At 35.6% G+C, this 22,707-nt stretch overlaps 1 protein-coding gene across 2 annotated transcripts in view; it reads right to left on the bottom strand.

Moving 5' to 3' along the window:
• The window catches only part of LOC136027332 (uncharacterized protein DDB_G0283697-like), a 158,995-nt gene that overhangs the window by 88,822 nt on the left and 47,466 nt on the right, over positions 1-22,707 (bottom strand). For both annotated transcript variants that reach the window (XM_065704469.1, XM_065704468.1), the window contains exon 2: positions 2,688-2,844. In XM_065704469.1, the coding sequence (XP_065560541.1) occupies positions 2,688-2,844 (157 nt within the window). The remainder of the gene's footprint in view (positions 1-2,687; positions 2,845-22,707) is intronic.

Below are 22,707 nucleotides of genomic sequence, written 5' to 3' on the forward strand. Positions count from 1 at the left end.
ATATTTGAGAAAAAATATATTCATTGAAAACTTATTTCGTTTCCGACTTGTGATAGCTTTAGATAGATTCAATAGATAAAGAATGAAATTTAAAAAAAATGTAAGTTGATTTTATTATATCCTTGGCTCCCACATTCATTTCTGTAATATTATTTTAAATTAGTCTCTAACACTTATACCAAAAAATATTTCTGTCTGAAATAATAATTATTGGGGAAAACATTTTGTAACAAGGAAAAATTTTGTACGGAAAGGATTTAAGGATACTGCAAAGGTATGGATTTGGCCAACCACAGCAAGGGCATAATTGTTAATGGAACAGGGGCGTTACTATCGCCTCCAGATCTCAGTTTGCACCCCAGACCTTATATTCCCCCCTCGGCTAACATTTAGTTTCTTCAAAAATCTTGTCAAACTGAGATAAGCTTGCGTAATTCAACCATCCATAGAAATGGGTCCGTTTTCTTTAGTATATATTTTCTTTTATAGAACTATACGGTTTATTTTACATTTTCATAGTCTTTTCCCCTTAATTTGGAAAAAAACTGGCTCCAATTTTACCCTCGCTCAGGATTTTTGACGAAATTACGTCACTGAACGACAATCTTTTTTTTAGCCCCCCTTTCCCAAAGCAACGAAATTTTATCCAGTTTCATACGTCTAAGAATTACGATTTTTAAAAGCTTCTATAACAAGAAATATTAATGCATCAAACTGTTCTGAGTTGATGAACTATTCATACCAATACGGTATCTCCTTAGAGTTACAATTTAATTGATTTGGTATGAGATTTAATTTCCAGTCGTAAAAGACTTAAATCATTTGACAGTTATTTGTATAAATTTCTAAATTCAACAATTTAAATCGATTAAGGGAATGCGGAGAAAATCAAAAGATACTTTAAGGTATTTTTGGAAATTACTAGCACACCAATTGGGGGTAATGATTTAAAAGGTATCCAACAAAGGCGTCTTAATATCAGTGCATCATCTAAAAGGATAGCGTCCACTTGACACTGCGTTTGTGTTCAAAACAGCTCAAGTTCTGAAACCTGTATGAAAATATTGGTGAAGCGGAAAGTTTAAGTTTCTACACCTCACTTGCCCGAATCGCTGGAGTTGAAAAAAAGTTAGCGACAGTTACTGAAAGAATCCAGCTACACTCTTCATCGGAATCACAGAGTTCTTGGTAGTCATTATTGAAAAACTAAAGCCTATTTCCCATTGTATATATTCCAAGCAGATCTTTTGACTCTAGACAAGATTCAAAGACGTTACAATAGCTCATACAAGTACATTTTACTATGCATTTACTATGCGTATGTCATTCTATTGCGTTCACAGAGAGGCGATGAAGTTGATAGAGCCCTTGAATCTGTGTTTGAACTAGATTCTTATAGAAAAAAGCAAACAGATTGGGATAGTGTATTTGTTAACCCACATGTAAAAAAGTTTCTATTGAAATACAATATAATACTCTATCATAGTTTTAGCCCAATAAAGGTGGCATTGGTTGAACGAATGATAAGAAAAATTCGACTTTTAATCCCGAGATATTGTATATTGAAAAAATATTACTGCTTTTATTCAAGATTTGGATAAAATCATGTTGATTTACAATAAACGCCTTCATCTATCCCTGTCTAATCAGAGTCCTCTTGAGTTTCATCATAGTAGCAATATACTTGACATTTCTCTTAAACAATTTTCCAATGAAGAGAAGCAAGTGAAAGAGAAAACTATAATGTTGGTGATACAGTTCGATCAATCAAACAAGTACTATTTTTATGGCACTTGGTATCTACCAAGTGGCATATAGCGATCAAAAATACTGTCAGTCGGTCTGTCTATCCCAGTTTTGCTAGTTTAGACACTTCCAGAAAAACTAGGACGATGAAATTTGGCAAACTTATCAGGGACGATACCAATTTAAATTAATAGTCATTTCCCTGATTCGACCATCAGGGGGGGGAGTGGATGGACGGTTAAATCAAATAAATTAGAAATATGAGGTATATTTAACTTACGAACGGGTGATCAGATCTTAATGAAATTTGACATTTAGAGGGATATCGTATCTCAGAGCTCTTGTTTTAAATCCCGACCTGATCTGGTGACATTGGGGGGGGGGAAGTTGGGGGAATCTAAATTCTTGGAAAACGCTTAAAGTGCAGGGATCGGGATAAAAACTAGTGGGGAACAAAAGCAGAAGTCCTAGATGCGTGATTAATATAACTGGAACGGATGCACTCTATTTGGGGAATTTGTGGGGAGGGATTTTTAATTCTGAAAAATAAGAAAAAATGAGGGATTTTTAACTTACGAAGGAGCGATTGGATCTTAATGAAATTTCATATTTATAAGGACCTCGTAACTCAGATCTCTTATTTTAAATCCCGACCAGATCCAGCTTTATTGGAGGGGGGGAGACCGAAAATCTTGGAAATTACTTAAAGTGGAGAGATCAGGATAAAGACTTAGATAGATTGGAAGAACAGATTAGAAGAATTAGACTTAGAAGAATAGACTTAGATGTTCTAAATGTCACTTTTGCTCTTTAGTGCCCCTGGAAAAAATTTTGCACGGATAGTTTATAAGCGAATATTTAATGTCAAAATATTTTCCAAGGGTATCTAGAAAGATGCTTTTCAATTAATAATGAAGAAAATAAGATTATTTAAAACTTACTCCAAAAGTCTGAATTGCAGGAAGCTCTTCTGACGAATTGGTAGAAATGAATTCTATTTCTTCTTGAACCTCTAATCTTCTATCAAGCTTATCAAATTCCAAAAGCCATATCGCTGGAACTACGGACGATAAATACAGAAAGACACTTGGGCAAAACCTGCAGCGAGAGAATAAAATTGGATCTAACAAAAGCAGTTTAAGTCCCAGAGGAATCTAACTGAAAAAAAAAAAAATCATAACAAGCCCTCATGGGTCATCAATTAGTCTTATAAAAAACGAACCATTCTCGAGCAAAAGTCTAAATTGCAGTAAACGTCTACTTTAGTATCATGAGCCATAACTGAAAAACAACATTTTCTTGTTGTGTATAAATCATGCCATTCGATTAATCAATAGGATAAGTTAACTGATGACTTTAATTACTTAATAGGTGTAGCTCTGTTGCGTTTTTTTCTATTTTGTTTCATCGTGGTTACCGTAGCTCATCACCAATAGAGGAGGAAAATTCAATGCTTATGGGATATGTGTACCAATTTATGAAAATTTAGATACGGACAAAATATATATTTTTTAAATCTAAGGAAAAGGGGCAATTTTATTCAGTTTTTTTAGTGAAAAATCTAGAAAATGAAATATCAAAAAGTTATTTGTCACCCTGCCAATGCTAGTGCCACTGCTATGGAGGTAACAACAGGAAGAAGAAAGCTCTTTTAAAGCTTGTAAAATGTTCAAGCTTTCGAGAAAATTTGTTCTGTTTTAAAAAGTAGAGTTGAGAAGAGTCAAACTTTAGCGTAAAGAGCGGGGCGTGGAGGAAGGAACAGCCCCTTTCATATACTGAGCATTTTCTGTTCGTTTTAAGTTTTAATGTCGCTCCTTACTCTCAGTTAAAAAACTTGTTTTTTTTATTTAATTTTTTGTAAAGTTCATCACATTTAATGCTACCCACCGAAAGTTACGATCCTAAGAAAAATTTTTGTGTCAGGATGACATTAAAGCTTAAGAGTTGGTTTTGTTATTATTTTATTTTCTGTAACCGATTTTCCATTGATCCTGAAACTCTAACTGAGATTTCTACACGACTTGAAAATTTAAGAAGATTAGGTTTTGAAAAATAGAACTTTTCAAACAGTTCGTGGTAACGAACTGTAGTAAGGAGTGACCCAGCTCAATAGTAACCGAAACTCTAAGCAATGGAATTTTCATACCAATAGTTACATCAAAAGGATCGCGTTTTAATGCTTATTTCAAATATATAAGTTTCATCAAGATCAGTTATACCCATAAAAGTTACGAGCCTGAGAAAATTTCCCTCATTTTAGAAAATAGGGGGAAACACGCCATAAATGTCATACAGTCTTAACGAAAATCACACTATCAGATTCAGCGTATTAGAAAACCTTGTAGAAATTTCAAGCTCCTAACTACAAAAATGTTGAATTTCGCATTTTTGCCAGAAGACAGATCACGGGTGCGTGTTTATTTGTTTTTTTGTTTGTTTTTTTGTTTTGTTTTTCTCCCCAGGGGTGATCGTATCGACTAAGCAGTCCTAGAATGTCGCGTGAGGGCTCATTCTAACGAAAATTATAAGTTCTAGTGCCCTTTTTAAGTGACCAAAAAAATTGGAGGGCACAAAGGCCCCCTCCCATGCTCATTTTTCCCAAAAGTCAGCGGATCAAAACTCTGAGATAGCAATTTTATACACCATAGTCGAAAAACCTAATAACTATGTCTTTAGGGACGACTTCCTCCCTCGCAGTCCCCGTGGGAGGGGGTGCAAGGTACAAACTTTGACCTGTGTTTACATATAGTAACGGTTACTAGGAAGTGTACAGACATTTTCAGGGGGAGTTTTGGTTTAGGGGGGAGAGCTGAGGGGGGTACGTGGGAGGATATTTCTATGGAGAAACTTTTCATGGGGTAAGAGAATTTCAATGAAGAAATTTTTTTTTATCTTTTTTTTGCATTGGTTTCCATGCATCCAAGAAATTTCTGAATTGCCACTTTCAAGCCAATTGAAGAGACTAAATTTGTTTTTTTTTTTTGTTTTTTTTTTATGTCTCTAATCTTTTAGTATGGAACGATCCAAATATTCAAAATCAAGTTGCTGGGGGAGCAAAAGTATTACGAGCACTGACTGACCGAGAAAAAAGTTTGGACCCATTTTCGGATGAAACAAGTTTCTGTGTGTTTCTGTCCATAAAAGTCCGTTTTTCAAAGTTTCAAACTTTAAGAAAAACTCTCAAACTTTTCGGATGAATTGAGCCTCATCCCTCTAAAAAATTCGATAATGTTTTATTCGATTCCCGGGTCAGTCCTGAGAAAAATCCACAGAATAAGTTTTTTGAAGAAAAGTAAAGAATTAAACCAAAAAATGCTAGAAATAAAGTTAAATATTTTTCGAAGTTTAAAACTACCACAAATTACCATCAATAAATAGATTAAGCCCTAGACGATCATAAATTATGATAAATAACCGGATCGAACTCAGAACACTAAGAAATTAACATGAGTAGGGCTTTCAAGTCCTTACTTTCTGAAAATTTCTGCTCATTTTTGTTTTAGTTAAGCTGTTTACTTTTCTTTGAAAAACTTATTTTGGGGAAAAAGTTTTTAAATCAATTTCTGTTCGTTTCTTATTGACATGGCCTTTTTCATGTTTTAATTTAAAAAACTTTTTCACAAAATAAGTTTTTCAAAGAAAAGTAAAGAACTCCATTAGACCAAAAATGAGCAAAAATAAGATTAAAAAATGTTCCAAGCGCTTTGGAAGAACAAAATTTCTTAACGAATATTTTGGGACTTTTGACCATTCTAGTTCGTTTTTTATGCGGGGATGACAAAAGATACCAATTTTTCTGAGAAAATATGGAGCCGTTTTTGAGAAACAACAATATACTTTACCCCAAATATATAAAATATTCTCTACATCCACCCTTTCCCCTTATTCACTCCCTGGAAGCTTCAACTTGATGCTTCAAGACATCCACAAGATGATGCAGATAAGGTACTTTAATAATAGGGTACAAAGTAGTGTTTAATATATACAAATTACTTTGGAGCTCAGACGGGAATAGATTCTAGTTCCCATTGGCTTTACAGCTGAAAATATTGAAAAGATTGGAAGTGTAGAAAATTTTTGCCCTCTCCCTCCAAATAAATTTTTTCACTCTGCCCCTCCCGCTCTAAATCCTACACTACCTGAAAGTTTCAACTCCATCCCCAAAGCCGTTCCCTAGACACTGAAAGTATAGTATTGTAATAACCTAGGTGCACCTAGTGTTTTTTGTTATAATTTGACCCTCTCCCTCGTGTTTTTAATGTCTACTTCTCAATCCTCCCACCCTTCTCAATCTTGAAAACCCAAGTCGTTTGCAAGATATCTCACATATTCTTTTTCTTTTGTTTGCCTTGATACTTGACAGTAAATATGTTGTAGGTCACATATTAGTTTGAAGTTCAAAAACGTTTGGTTTTGGTAAATGTTTGATTAAGAAATAACCATAACTTATTTCTAACCTCAGAGCCACTATATTTAAGAAACTCATATACAACACTATCAGCATCTGGAGCCTTACTATTTTTTAATCCTTTTAGTACTGTCACTAAGTCTTCCTCACAAAACAAATCTTCCTTCACATCTGCTGTATCACAGACTTTTTCATTTTCCTCTTTATCTTTTCCTGGAACTCTATCTTTGTTTAACACATTCTCAGAATATTCTGCCCATCTCTCTTTAGCTCTTTCCTTATCATTAATTAAATAAAAAAAACTAGTTTTTAAACTGAAAGTAAGGAGCGATATTGAAACTTAAAACGGACAGAAATTACTCCGTATATGAAATGTTTTAATTGTTTTAAATGTTTTAAAAGTTTTAATTGTTTTAAATAGTAGAATTGTGGCAAAGAATCAAACTTTAGCGTAAAGAGCAAGGGATTGCGGAGGGGACAACCCATTTTATATACGGAGTAATTTCTGTCCGTTTTAAGTTTCAATATCGCTCCTTACTTTCAGTTTAAAAAACTAGTTTTTTTATTTAATTTCTGAACGTTTTTGAATGAATGCATTTTTGATTTTGGCTCTCCGCACATTAATTAGTAAAATGAAATTTGCATATTAAATTTTTTTTTGGCTAAACAGCTTTCTCTTAGTTTTGATCAGACCATTTTGAGAAAGAAGGGGTGGGGAAGGAGGCCTATTTGCCCTCCAATTTTTCGGTTACTTAAAAAGGCAACTAGAACTCTTAATTTTTAACAAAAGTTTTTATTAGTAAAAAATATACGTAACTTAGGAATTAACTTACATAACAAACTTTTATGCTCTTATATTTTTTATTATGTATATGAGGGGGTTTGTCCCCTCGTTAATACCTAGCCTTTTACACTAAATCTTAAGTTTTGTCCAAATTCTTTAAGAATGACCCCTGAATCAGAAAGGCCGTGGAATAAATAGTTGAAATTACTAAAAACACTTAGCATAAAGAGCAAGGTATTTATCTCCTCCTCAATACCTCTCTCTTTATGCTAAAGTGTTTTTAGAACCCCTCATATGCGTAATAATCTCTGTTAGTTTTAAGTTTTAATGCTACTCTTTACTTTCAGTTGAAAAACTTTTTCGTGTTTATATTTTCATTGTTTTTTTATAGTAATGCTAGAAAATCCCGCGCCCTTTTCATGGAATTTCTCTTCCCCCATGACATGTTCCTCCAAGAGAAGATCCTCCCACATAGCTTCCTCTCCTCAACCCCACCCCAAACTAAAGAAATCCCCCCTGAAAACGTCTGTACACTTCCCAATGACTATTACTGTATGTAAACACTGGACAAAGTTTGTAACTTGCAGCCCCTCCCTCAGGGACTGTGGGGGAGTGAGTCATTCCAAAGACATAGTTAATATGGTTTTCGACTATGCGGAACAAAATGGCTATCTCAAAATTTGGATCCGTTGACTTTGGGAAAAGAATGAGCGTTGGAGGGGGCCTAGGTGCCCTCCAATTTTTCTGGTCACTTAAAAAAGGCACTAGAACTTTTCATTTCCGTTAGAATGAGCCCTCTTGCGAGATTCTAGGACAACTTGGTCAATACGATGACCCCTGGAAAAAAAACAACAAACAAACAAATAAACACGCACCCGTGATCTGTATTCTGGCAAAAAATGACTTTTAGGCAAAAAAATGACAATTTTTCTATGACTTTAAGGGGGTGTTTCCCCTTATTTTCCAAAATAAGGCAAATTTTCTCAGGCTCGTAACCTTTGATGACAAAGATTTAAATTTAATGAAACTTATATATCTAGAATCAGGATGAAAATTCGATTCTTTTGATGTATCTTTTAGCATCAAAATTCTGTTTTTTAGAGTTTCGTTTACTATTGAGCCGGGTCGCTCCCTACTACAGTTCGTTACCACGAACTGTTTGATTGTGGCCCCGTTCTCATCTTTAACTGCACCAAGCCGGGATTTACCATTCCTTATCAATTTATTAACAGGCCAGTACAATATTTACTATTTTACCATCTAGCTGCTTCTCCTTAGTTCACGTTTCAATGCTTTCTACACTTTCTTTACATTCCTTTTGTTTTCATATGATCTATCACTCAGATAATTCTTGTACAAGTTACTTCTCCTGTCTATTAAACACAAAGCTTTTTTCGGTATTAAATAAAAAAACACAAGTTTTTTCAGCTCAAGGTAAGGAGCGACATAAAAAAATTAAAACGAACAGATATTACTACGTAAAGGAGTGGGGAGGGGGCTCCCCCTCCTCAATGCCTCGGTCTCTAATGTTAAAGTTTTCCGGCACTTTTAAAAAAAGTTACATATTGTTCTAATTAAACGACCCTTGTCTGTCAGGAGTCGTCTTTAGAGAATTGGGACAAATTTAAACTTTAGCACAAAGAGCAAGACGTTGAGGAGGGAGAAGACCCTCTCATGAAAGTAATAATTTCTGTTTGTTTTAAGTTTTAATGTTGTTCCTTACTTTGAGCTGGAAAAGACTTGTTTTATTTTATTTGATTCCTGACCATTTTTTAACAAACACAGAGAAAACCGGAAAAACAATCCCCCTTCCCATTGTGATATCTTCTGGACGAGTCAATCCTTTTGAAAATTTACCCCGGACAATTACCCTTAACATATTCACGTGTAAAATCGAGTCAGTAAAGAGGAAGCGAGACATATAAAGAAATCAAACAGTTGTCCAAAACCAGGATTTTGATGCCAATAGTTACATCAAAAGACTCACATTTTAATGCTGATTGTTAATATATAAGTTTTATCAAGATGACTCTTATCCATCAAAGTTACGAGCCTGATAAAAATTTGCTTTTTTTTTAAAAATAGAGGCGGAAACGACCCCTAAAAGTCATAGAATGTCAACGAAAATCAAACCATAAGATTCAGCGTATCAGAGAACCCTGCCGTAGAAGTTTCAAGTTCCTATCTATAAAAATGTGGAATTTTGTATTTTTCGCCAGCGACAGATCACGGATGAGTGTTTATTTGTTGTTGTTTTTTTCCAGGGTGATCGTTTCCAGGGGTGATCACACCATCAGATTCAGCGTATCAGAGAACCCTACCGTAGAAGTTTCAAGCTCCTATCTACAAAAATGTGGAATTTTATATTTTCGGCCAGAGACAGATCACGGAGGGTTTTTTATTTGTTTGTTTTTTCCAGGGGTGATCGTATCAACCCAGTGGGCCTAGAATGTTGCAAGAGGGCTCATTCTAACGGAAATTAAGAGTTCTAGTTCCCTTTTAAAGTGACCCAATATTGGAGGGCCCTTAGGCCCCCTACCACGCACATTTTTTCCCAAAAGTCACCGGATCAAAATTTTGAGATTATCATTTCGTTCAACTTATTCGAAAACCTAATAACTATGTCTTTGCGGACGACTTCATCCTTGACACTCCCCGGGGGAAGGGCTGCAAGTTACAAACTTTGACCATTGTTTATTAGTAGTAATTGGACTTAGACTTGACTTTATTAAACAAGAAACGATATGAATAAATCTTGTACAAAGGAGACAGGGAGATAACTCGTTTTGTCTCCTTTGACAATAGAGAGAGAAAAAAGAAGGAATTACACCTAAATAACTCACACGGAGTACATAGAGAAAGAAAGAGAGAGAGAGAAGAAGTGGAAAAAATCAACTCATGGAGACACGGATGGGACTTATAAGCTTATTTACATATAAATCACTTTACATTCAGTCCCTGCTACTATAGGTAGAAAAAATTATCTCTTTCAATTTTTTTTATGTGTGTAGAGTGATAGTGCCTCACTCATTAAATCAAATAGTTTATATTTATTGGCAATCTCAGGAAGTTGATATCTTAGACTTACTCTTGATCTTTCATTTTTAATAAAAGGAAAAAGAAACTTATTCCTTGCTCTTGATAAATGGCTATGCTTGTTTTTAACCAAGAGTTTCACGTTATTGACAAAATTATCTCTACGTTGGATTTCTAACAACCATATGCCTATATTAAGGTGAAAAATTTGTTATAAATGAAGAATATCAAGAAATAAATAGATGTTTTAGTTTCAGATAGTTCTTTTTCTTCCTAGGGTGTGTTAAAAAAAAGTCCAGGATTCTTATCGCCTTGTTTTGGACTATTTCGAGTCTTCGTAAATGTGAATGAAATGTCAACATCCAAACGGCCGGGCGATATTGAAAATAGCATTCAACTAATGAAAAATATAATTTTTCATTAGGTAAGGAAACAGGAACTTTACTCTATTCAAACAACCGAGATTCCAGGACACTGTTGCCTCGAGTCTATTAATATGTGCCTTAAAAGTCAGAGTTGAGTCGATGTAGATACCTAAATATCTAAATACATCCACTCTTTTATGGAGGAAGTTCCAATACAAATAGTTTTAAATGACACACGCTCTACTGCTCTCAAAATTCCCTCAAAAACCATAAATTCCAACTTCTCTAGGCTAGTTATTAGTCGATTAGCATGAAACCAAGAATTTACATTAAAAGCAACAGTTTTGAGGGCCATTCGTAGGTCCTTCTCGTTGCCAGCCTGTAAACTAATTGCTTTGTCATCTCCAAATAATTTCGGGAACTCATCGTCCGAAGGCATGCATTTTGGAAGGCCATTTATGTATATCCAAAAAAGTAACGGCCCCAAGAGAGACCCTTGTGGAACCCCAATATTTTCTAAAGGAAAAATATGAGATGGTTCGTCACCAACTTGGACTGTGAAGCTTCTTACTAATAAATAAGATCTCACTAACTGACGAGCTATTCCACGAATTCCCATATTTTCCATCTTATTGAAAAGAATTGCATGTTCCATTGTATCAAAGAACTTTCTTAATGTCAAAAAATATAGTCGCCACCATATAACTATAATCCATAACATCTGATATAAAATTATGTAAAGCAGCTACTGCTTGCTCACTTGACCTACCACGTAAGAAACTAAACTGATTGGGAGAAAAAAAAATATTCTTTACCAGAAATGAAGTAAATCTACTTTTTGTTATTTTTTTAAAAACTTTAGAAACAGGTGATAAAATAGTAATAAGCTAGTAATTATTTGTATTATCTTTATCGCCTTTTTTAAACAAAAGTAAAACCTTAGCTACTTTAAGACAAACTGGAAAAAAAACATTTATCATGCAAGAATTAAAAATGAATAAAAGCGGCTAACTAAGTACTTCAGCTAATTCTCTAAACAGAGAAGTTGACATACCATCAAATTCTATCGAAAATCCATTTTTTAAACTAGTAACGGCTCTTTGAAATTCCGAGAACTGGATAGAGTACATAAAAATAGTTTTATCTAATTTATTTAGAATATTTCCTATGATTATGTGTCTCAGCAGAAATTTTATCCACCAGATCACGTCCAATTTTCCCAAAACGGTTAGCAAACGCTTCTGCAATCGCTCTCTCATCTCTTATTTTAACTCCTTCATTAGTTGTAATGTAGGATGGAATATTTCTTGTTTTCACATTATATATTCTTTCATTTATTATTTTCCATGTTTTCTGCGATGAATCACAGTTACAAAATTTCTTTCGATAATATTCCGCTTCTGTCTATATTTTTTTCTTTTTTACTACTTAACAAACCCCGAGTAACCCATGGCTTACGAGGTAAATCCTGAATTTTTCAAAATACATCAGGACATACTTGGTCAAATATTTGGTTGAACTTACTATAAAATAAAACAATTGACTGACTCGGGTCTTCAATATTTACCAGATCACTCCAATCTATATCTCTTATTTTTATTTTCATCTCATCTACTTTTTTCTGGTTAATTACCCTCTTATAACTTTTATTTGGTCTCTTTCCACGCTCCATTCCTGATCCAGAGAAGTAAGAAACAACAACACAATGATCAGACGTAAAATTAAAAATAATGTGGGTGTCAGAGCAATTTTGTAATGTGAAAATGTTATCAATAAGAGTTGTATGGTTACCACAAATTTTTGACGGTTGTAAGCAAGTAGATAACAAACCATACAAAAATGCAATGTTCAAAAATGCCAATCACTTATTAGATGTCAAAGCATTATGACGCATTAAATCAACATTAAATCTCCCATTACATAAAATGGATGGCGTTGTTGGGTGAGAGCATCTAGCAATGACTCATTTTGTCTTAAAAACTCTTGAAGACTAGATGGTTGTGGCTGATATACTACAATTACCAAAAACGTATTTCTTCTATCATTCACTTCTACTATACAAATCTGAAATAGCATCTCAACATTCCAAATCAAAAAATCGTTACGTAAGGAAGATGTAAAGTCGCCTTGCATAAAAATACCTACTCCTCCCCTCCTAATCTGTTGGCGACTAACACCGAAAAATCAATAGTTTTCATAATATTGAAATGTATTATTTTCATCAAGGAATGTTTCACAAATTCCCAACACATCTGTTGAAGATACTTTAAAAAAAATCACGCAAAAAATTTAGGCTGCTATTTAGTCCTTTACAATTCCAAAACGACGTTCGTTTCATATGATTATTAAAAGGTGGAAGATCATGAATACATAATCATTTATTTTTAGGTGCAATATTAGGAACTGACAAATCTCGATCTTGTGACGAAAATTTATGAAAATATTTATTTATATCAAGAGGATATTTTTCCAAATCCTCCAACCTTCCAGCAGGGACTTGTAAAATACTCAAATCATCCATAATCCAAATTCAATAATAATTCCACATCCCATCTCAGTGAGCCAATGTAAATACAACAAGAGCTAAGAGCTCATATGGCACTTGTGACGAGGCGAGAAGAGCTAAGAGCCAAGAGATCATATGGTATGAGCTCTAATAAAATTCTATGAATCAATAGATTGATTTAAAAAAGAAAAGGTCAGGATTTAAAATAAGAGCTCTGAGTCACGATGTCCTTCTAAATATCAAAATTCATTAAGATCCGATCACCCACTCGTAAGTTATAAATACCTAATTTTTTCTAATTTTTCCTCTCCCTTTAGCCCCCCAGATGGTCGAATCTGGAAAAACGACTTTATCAAGTCAAATTGTGCAGCTCCCTGACACGCCTACCAATTTTCATCGTCCTAGCACGTCCAGAAGCACCAAACTCGCCAAATCACTGAACCCCCCCCCCCTACTCCTCCAAAGAGAGCGAATCCAGTACGATTCTGTCAATCACGTATCAAGGACATTTGTTTATTCTATCCACCAAGCTTCATCCCGATTCCTCCACTCCAAGTGTTTTTCCAAGATTTCCCCCTCCAACTCCCCCAATGTCAAAAGATCTGGTCGGGATTTGAAATAAGACCTCTGAGACACGAATTCCTTCTAAAAATCAAATTTCACTAAGATCCGATCATCTATTCGTAAGATAAAAATACCCCAATTTTCACGTTTTCCAAGAATACCGGTTTCCCCCTCCAACTCCCCCCAATGTCACAGGATCTGGTCGGAATTTAAGATTAGAACTTTAAAGCACAAGATCCTTCTAAATATCAAATTTCATTAAGATCTGGTCACCCTTTCGTAAGTTACAAATACCTCAATTTTCAAAATTACCCCCCCCCAAATTCCACCAAAGAGAGCAGATCCGGTCCGGTTATGTCAGACACGTATCTTAGACAGGTTTCTATTCTTCCCATCCAGTTTCATCCTGATCTCACCGCTTTAAGTATTTTCTAAGATTTCCGGTCCCCCCAACTCCCCCCCCCCCCAATTACGCTTGATCCGGTTTAGATTTAAAATAAGAGATCTGAGTTACGAGGTCCTTCTAAATATGAAGTTTCATGAAGATCTGATCACTCCTTCGTAAGTTAAAAATACGTAATTTTTTCTTATTTTTCAGAATTAACCCCCCCCCCCCCCGAATAGAGCGGATCCGTTCCAATTATGTAAATCACGTATGTAAGACTTCTGCTTATTTTTCCCACCAAGTTTCATCCCGATCCCTCCAATCTAAGCGTTTTCCATGATTTTAGGTTCCCCCATCCCGAACTTTCCCCAGTGTCACCAGATCCGGTCAGGATTTAAAATAAGAGCTTTGAGACACGATATCCTTCTAAATATCAAATTTCATTGAGATCCGATCACCCGTTCGTAAGTTAAAAATACATCATTTTTTCTAATTTTTCAGAATTAACCCCTCCCCCAACTACCCCAAAGAGAGCGGATCCGTTCCGGTTATGTCAATCATGTATCTAGGACTTGTTCTTTATTTTCCCACCAAGTTTCATCCCGATCCCTCCACTCTAAGTGTTTTCCAAGTTTTAGGTTTCCCCTCCCAACTCCCCCCAATGTCACCAGATCCGGTCGGGATTTAAAATAAGAGCTCTGAGACACGATATCCTTCTAAATATTAAATTTCATTGAGATCCGATCACCCGTTCGTAAATTAAAAATACCTCATTTTTTCTAATTTTTCAGAAACAATCCCCCCCCCCAACTAGCCCAAAGAGAGCGGATCCGTTCCGTTTATGTCAATCATGTATCTAGGACTTGTGCTTATTTTTCCCACCAAGTTTCATCCCGATCCCTCCACTCTAAGCGTTTTCCAAGATTTTAGGTTTCCCCCCTCCAACTCCCTCCAATGTCATCAGATCCGGTCGGGATTTAAAATAACAGCTCTGAGACACAATATCATTCCAAACATCAAATTTCATTAAGACCCATCACCCGCTCATAAGTTAAAAATACTTCATTTTTTCTATTTTTTCCGAATTAACCGGCCCCACTCCCCCCCCCCCCCAGATGGTCAAATCGAGAAAACGACTATTTCTAATTTAATCTGGTCCGGTCCCTGATACGCTCGCCAATTTCATCGTCCTAGCTTACCTGGAAGTGCCTAATGTAGCAAAACCGGGACCGACAGACAGACCGACAGAATTTGCGATTGCTATATGTCACTTGGTTAATACCAAGTGCCATAAAAAGAGGAAGGAAAAGTAAAGAAGAAGAGAAAAAGAGAAGAATATTTCTAAAATAAGAACAATGAAAAATAAAATAGAAATAAGAATAACAATAGCAACAAAAAAGAAAAGGAAAAAAAGGAGAAAATAATCTCTTATTGCCGTCTTATTTATTTCAGCCATTATTCGTATCATCTTATGAAGGCTAGCGCAATTTAACATGGACACATGAGCTAGATCATAAGTCAATTACAGTTATAAGTCCAATAAATAAATCACCGATACTCATAAAAAACTATAAATCCACTAAAGAAACATACTAAGCGACTATGTTTATCTATTTTATCTATATATCTATTTCTCATATATGTATCTGACTCAGAGGACTTTATACCACTTAAGCTTTACTTTTTCTACATTTTCAATTAAGTATAATACAGGTGGGACCACTGGGGGGATCCAGGCACTAATTCTCTTTACTCTAAATTCTTTTTGTTTAATTCTAAGGGAATTGCGAATACCACGAACTTCTTTTGTCACATCATCGGGTATATAGATATAAGGGGATTCCTGTCCGGTTCCAATTCCGAACGGGTTTTCACGTAATTTCTTGTTTCCCTGAAGCGTACAGAATTTATCCTAATAATCCTGAAGCTGGATTTTGATAAATCTATCTGTAAACTCAAGTAGCTCAAATCGAATGTTAAATCCAAGGTGGGAAAGAAAGGTGTCAATATGGTCTTTAGCCCTTGATTTACATTCACTTTTAATGTTCCATATAATAACACTCCTTCTTCTATTCATGTTTTCCAACACAAGGACTCTAGATGCTAATTCATTTAAACCAGGCTCTTTTTCAATTTGGTTTCGTAATGCCGATATTTCCTGCTTGATAATAGATAATTCATTTTCTTGGGCCGTTCTTGGTAATTCTAGATCTTCAACGCGGGATTTTGGGGACTCTAAACCAGATTTAATGTCAACAATTTCCATTTTTATTTCTAAGATATCATTTTTAGTTGCTTCGACTATTTCAAGGATTTTATCTAAGTTTGAGATATTATTAGTCGACTTCGTGGATCCTCTTGAATCTTCTAAATCTCTTCGTCTTGATCGCTTCCCGCTTTTCTTAACCATATTTATATTCAATAATGTTTATAATTTTCAAAACATAGATAAACAAATCCCCAAGATAATTAACATTCAATTTTGTACAGCGCTCACAGTAATGATGCTACTACTCCGAATTCATTGAAAAATATCAAAGAATTTACTTGTCAGAGTTAATCCGGCTGAAAATTGTATAGCGCAAATACAGATGTTCACTGAATGAACGTTAGTTCAGAACTGTTCAGAAAATGGTTATTATGAAGTGTACAGACGTTTTCAGGGGAATTTTTCACGTTGGGGTGAGGTTGGGTCGGGGGAGGGGTTTGCATGGGAGGATCTTTCCATGGAGGAATTTATCACGAGGGAAGAAAATTTCAATGAAGGGGGCACTTGATTTTCTAGCATTACTTAAAAAAACAATGAGAAAATATTTTTTTTCAACTGGAAGTAATGAGCAGCATTAAAACCTAAAACAAACAGAAACTATTACGTATATAAGAGAGTTTGTCTCCTCCACAATACCTTGCTCTTTACACTAAAGTATTTTTAGTAATTCCAACTATCTATTCTACGGCCTTTGTGATTCAGGGATAATTCTTAAAGAATTGGGACAAAGTTTAAGCTCTAGTGTAAAGAGTTAGGTATCGACGTGGGATTGAACCCTCTCATATCTATATATATAAAAATAAGTTGTCTGTCTGTCTGTGGATCAGGTGACGTCATGTTTCTGTGTTGACTGACATCATGAAATTAGTTGTCGTAATTTTTGCTTTGACGGTGACGTCATTAACGGTATTTAAGACATTTGTTCACGGAAAAATGTTTAATTGTAAAATGACTGAAGAACCTACAATGGCAACAGCCGAGGAAGCTGCTCAAAGAGTTTATGCCAAAAAACTTGCTGCTGATAGAGAAAGTAAGAAAAGAAAGCGTTCCGAGGAATCACAAGAACAGCAAGAAAACAGGCTTGCGGCTAAAGAACGCAAAACCGCGCAGTTAGATGAAAATCCACCTGGACAGCGAGAGTCAAAACATATCAAAACTGAAAATGATAGCGATGATGATTGGGTTTGGGATTTTGACTTGGATAAGGTCATCAATGCCTACCAGATTTAAGTTAAAAAAACAAAGGTTCGTCGATATGTACTTCATAGTGACGCTGAAAAATAAAGAAGAAAAAGAAAACTGAAAAAAGAAAAAAGGTAAAAAACTAAAAAAAAAACTAAAAAGAAAAAACACTCAAAGAGAAATTACAGACCGGGACACAAATGACGACCGAGACAGAGGGAATATAAGTGACGACCGGGAACCTCAAAGAGAAATTACAGACTGGGACACCCGGACACAAATCACGACCGGGACACAGGGAATATAAATGACGACCGGGACACAGGGACACAACTACAACGGGGACGCCGGGGGCACAGGCGGGATATATAAATGACGACCGGGACACAGGGATTGTTCGAATAGAAATTACAGACCGGGACACCGGGACACAAATGACGACCGGGACACCGGGACACAGGGAATATAAATGACGACCGGGACACTCAAAGAGAAATTACAAACTGGGACACCGGGACACAAATGACGACCGGGACACAGGGAATATAAATGACGACCGGGACACAGGGACACATCATTAGAATAATGAGGTATAGATCTGAATACGGATTGTTTTTCCCATGGACAATTATATGTTGCATGTTCAAGAGTCAGTAAACCTGACAATCTATTTATATGCACAGACAATGGGACAGCGAAGAATGTTGTATATTCGCATGTTTTACGTAGTTAAAAACATATATTTATATCTATCTCTATTCACAGGTGGGACACAGGGACACAACTACAATGGCGCGTAACTAATATGGCGCGTAACGACTTACGCGCGCGGGGGGGCTTGGGGGGGTGCGAAGCGCCCCACCAACTAGGTGTTGGGGTGGCGCGAAGCGCCACCCCAACAGCTAGTACGTAATAAAAATACACAAATATAGAAGTTCATTACGTAATTTAATTCGTAATTTATGTATATTTTTTACGAACAAAAATGTTCGTAAAAAAATAAAAATTCTAATTGCATTTTTCAGTAGCCAAAAATCGGAGGGCAACTAGGCCGCTTCCCCCGCCCCTTTGTTTTATCAAAATCATTCGATCAAAACTATGAGAAATCTATTTAGTGAAAAAAAAATTATATGCAAATTTTGTTTTAATTATTCATGTACGGTGAGCCAAAATCAAAATATGTGTTAATTCTGAAATGTTCAGAAATGAAATAGAAAAAACAAGTTTTTTTTTAACTGCAAGTAAGGAGCGACATTGAAACTTAAAACGAACAGAAATTGTTCCGTGTATAAAAGGGGTTGTCTCCTCCTCATCGCCTCGCTCTTTACGCTAAAGTTTGACTCTTGTCACAACTCTACTTTTAAAACAATAAAAGAAACTTTAGCGTAAAGAGCGAGACGTTACGGAGGGGAGAATCCCTTTCATATACGGAACAATCTCTGTTCGTTTTAAGTTTTAATGTCGCTCCTTACTTGCAGTTCAAAAAACTTGTTTTTTATATATTTACTTTCGTATGAGAATTCTGGCAAATTCCCTCAGTATAAAATTTTCCATGAAAAGTTTACCCCCTGGAAACTTCAATATCCTTGGTAAATTTTCCCTGTGCGAAATCCCCCTAGCAAAAAGTTCGTCCTCTCCTCCCAACCAGAAAAATGCAGGCATATTTATCAATAGCATATAGGCTACTATAAGTAAACAATAGGTAAATTTTGTAACTTAAAGACATATCCCCAGGAGCTGTGGGGGACCATGTTATCTCCAAAAACATAGCTATTGGGCCTTTCAACTATGGTGAGCGAAATAGATAACTCAAAATTTGATCGGATGATTTTTGGAAAAAATAGGAGTGGGAGGGGGTCTATTTCCCCTCCATTTTTTTCGGTCACTTAAAAAGGGCAGTAGAACTTGCAATAAGCCATCCCGACGCTCTATACTAACTGGGTCGATATGATCACCCCTAGCGAAGACAAAAAAAAAAAAAAAAAAAAAAAAAAAAAAAAAAAAAAAAAAAAAACACAAATAAACACGCATTCGTTATCATTCTTCTGGGAAAAAGTACAAAATTCCACATTTTTGCGGATAGGAGCTTGAAATCTCTACCGTAGGGTTCTCTGATACACTGGATCTGATTGTGTGATGTTCATTCAGATTCTATGACTTTTAGGGGGTGTTTACCCATTTTTTTGAAAATCAGGAAAATTTTCTCAGGCTTTTAACCTTTGATAAGTAAGATATTTTTTGAATCAGCATAAAAATCACTTTCTTTTGATATAATTATTGGTATCAAAATTCTGTTGTTTTTTTTTGTATTTTCAGTTACTATTCAGCCTGGTCACTCCTTACACACAGTTCCTTACCACAAACTGTCTGATGTTCCTAGCTGCGTTCCTAACTTTCTTCCCTAAGACACTTGAGAGTTTTTCCTCTCCATTTGATTGCGTAGTGTCCCATTGCCTTTCCTGTGTTCCTTAAGGCTAAGTCCATCAAAATTATCCATATAAAGGATGGAACAAAATGATCCATATAAAGGATAGAACAAAACCCTGCTTAATTCATGATTTAATACAAAACCAGCTGCTAACCTGATTTTCTACCATAGCCGCAGCAGTGTTATGCACTAAACACTTTATTATATTTTTCTGGTATACCATAAAAGGATAAGACCTTCACAAAAACTCTTCCATCAACAGAATCGAACGCATACTCAAAATCTATCAAACCGAGGACCAAAGGAATGAACATGTATATAATATTCAGATACGATTTAGGAATATAAATATGATTTTCGAAAAACGAGAAGTGTCTAGCGATTTTAGGGGAACCTTAATCAAAACACTGCATAAGAAAAGTGATACGAGTGAGTGTGGTAATTATCGAGGCATTAGTCTGGTCTCTGTATATGCTACTTTTAGTAGTATGCTCCTTTTTAGACTGAGAGACGTTGTAGACAAAGTTATAAGAGAAGAACAGTGTGGTTTTAGAAAAGGTAGAGGATGTTTGACCAACTTTCCACTCTTAGCTTAAGAATTGAAAAGTACCTGAGCTATCGATCACCTCTGGTCCTCAGCTTTATAGGTTGTGAGTCAGCATTCGATTCTGTTGATAGAAGAACTTTAGCGTAGGTTTTATCCTTGTTCTGTATACCAGACAAATACACTAAAGTGATTAGTGCTATGTACGAGAACGACAGTGCTGCAGTTAAGATAGAAAATGAGGTTAGCTGCTGATTTCATATGAAGTCCGGATTTAAGCAGAATTTTTTCCTGTTCCCCTTTATATGGAATTTTGATGCACTTTGTCTTCTAGAGGACAGGAAAGGCAATGAAAGATCACGGATTGAAATGAGGAGGGAAAACTCTTCTGGACTTAGATTATGCTGATGATTTAAGCATCCTACATGAAAGTGTGAGCAAAATGAATGAACTTTTAGAACTTTTGCGAGTTCAGGGTGCTGAAATAAGCTTAAAAATTAATATTAAGAAGTAGAGAATAGCCAAATAGGTTAAAAGGTTAAAAGTAGACTATAATAGGTTAAAAGTATAAGCTCAGGATTTTTTTAATAGTTAAAAAAAGTTCGGAAGGATAGGATATTAAATCTGTAAGCCAAGATTAGAATATTTGAAGCTACAGCGATGACACTGGTCAAATATGACTCTGAAGCATGGGTGCCCCAAGAAGCGGATAAAGATTTGCTAGATGGTTTCCAGAGAAATTAACTGCGGATTGCTCTGGGTACCCGGCTGACTGACCGTATTTCAACTAGTAGGTTGTACGAAATTTGTGGTTCAGTCCCGCTTTTTAGGGCTTTAATGAGAAAAAGGTTGAGGTGGCTAAAGGACGTTCTGTTTGATGAAGGATGACAGACTGCCAAAGATCGTCCTTTTTGGCCAACAGTCTAAGGCTAAACGGAAAGCCGGTAGTCCACGGTTGGGCTGGGAGAATGTCATAAAGAAAGACTTAAGGGAAATTGGAACATCCTGAGAGGGTGTAAATAGGGAGGTTTTGAATAGATTGGGATGGAGGCAGAGCGTGTGTAGCTGTGTTGACCACAGGTGGATTGGTGATGCGGTGAGTTGCTAGTAGTTGTAGTATTATATATATTCCTGAGATAACACTGGGAATCTTGGCTTGGTGTCATGTCATTAGCAAACTATCTATAAGACCTCCTATCTGATTAGACACCCATGACCATTTTTTTACCTAAATGTGAGTAATGGCCATTTTACATAATTAAGGGGGATACCCAGAGGCATTTTTTTTAGACACTTCCACAATTTTTGAGCAAAATGATAATTTCAAACTTATGGCTCCATATCATAGAGCTTAGGGGGGGGATCATATAGCGGAAAAGGGTACGAGAGGGAGACTAGTCGTCATTCAATCGTTCCCAGTTCTTAAAAGTCCACTAAAGTCAAAGGCTTGGTTGAGAAGGGCTCATTCAAATGAACCTTCTCCGATATTCTTAAAAGCACGGCTCCTCACGAAGAGGCCAGAAAATAAAAGCTTTGTTACTCCTGTCTGGCCCTTCATCGTTCCTGACTAGGAGGGGGGAAATAAGTATTTTTCCCCTTCTGCATTAGCGTTGCTTTAGCAAAAAAATAAAATTTTTGCAATTTTTTTTTAATTTTTAATTTTTTTAGACCCCTTGTTTTAGGGGGAGGCCTGTCCCAAAAAAAATGTTATATATTGTGCTTCTTTTCACCTAAGGCTTTCAATCTGATAAGAAATAAACTTTTCCGATCTGAAAATTCAAGCCCATCACACGCCTACATAAACAAGCACCCTCCTTTTTTCTATTATAAAATGTATATATACGTTACTGAGATAATATATTCTTTTACGGCCCCTGGTGCCATGGGCTGTGGGACTCATGTCATTCCCGAACTTATACGACATTACTTAAAGGCCCTTTCTACAATTTTGAACAAAATGGCTGACTAGAAAATTCAATCTGATGTCTTGGATAACAGAAATTACTTACAAATTTTACTGATGGTCAGAGAACGTTTTATATCTATCAAAATAAGTATCTATACAACGAAACAGCGGACGCTAACATTTTGCAACGAAATGCTAGTCAAGAAGTGAAGTAATATATAAAGCAAGCATAATATTATTGCAAAATATAATGGCAATAAAATGTAAGATTTTTATGCATATTTATCCAAGTATGCTGCATCAGAGAACACAAAACTATGTCCATGAGGTATAATACTTTAGGTTTTGGAGTATCCATAACCTGATTGAATAAACTGTAATCTTGCATGGATTTATGCCCGTATTGAGATGTTACCTCATATGAGATGTGAGATGTAATTTAGATGTTACGCTTTTATTAATCCTTTTGTAAGATACTTGTATGTCGTTAAATATGGATTCTTAAATTTCGATACCAGTAGTTCTTCAATGTTTATATATTTGTTTGCCTAATTGGACAATACGCTTTATTATCTCTCTTCAAT

This window comes from Artemia franciscana, chromosome 5 (genome assembly GCF_032884065.1).
Source record: "Artemia franciscana chromosome 5, ASM3288406v1, whole genome shotgun sequence".
NCBI classification, from domain to species: domain Eukaryota; kingdom Metazoa; phylum Arthropoda; class Branchiopoda; order Anostraca; family Artemiidae; genus Artemia; species Artemia franciscana.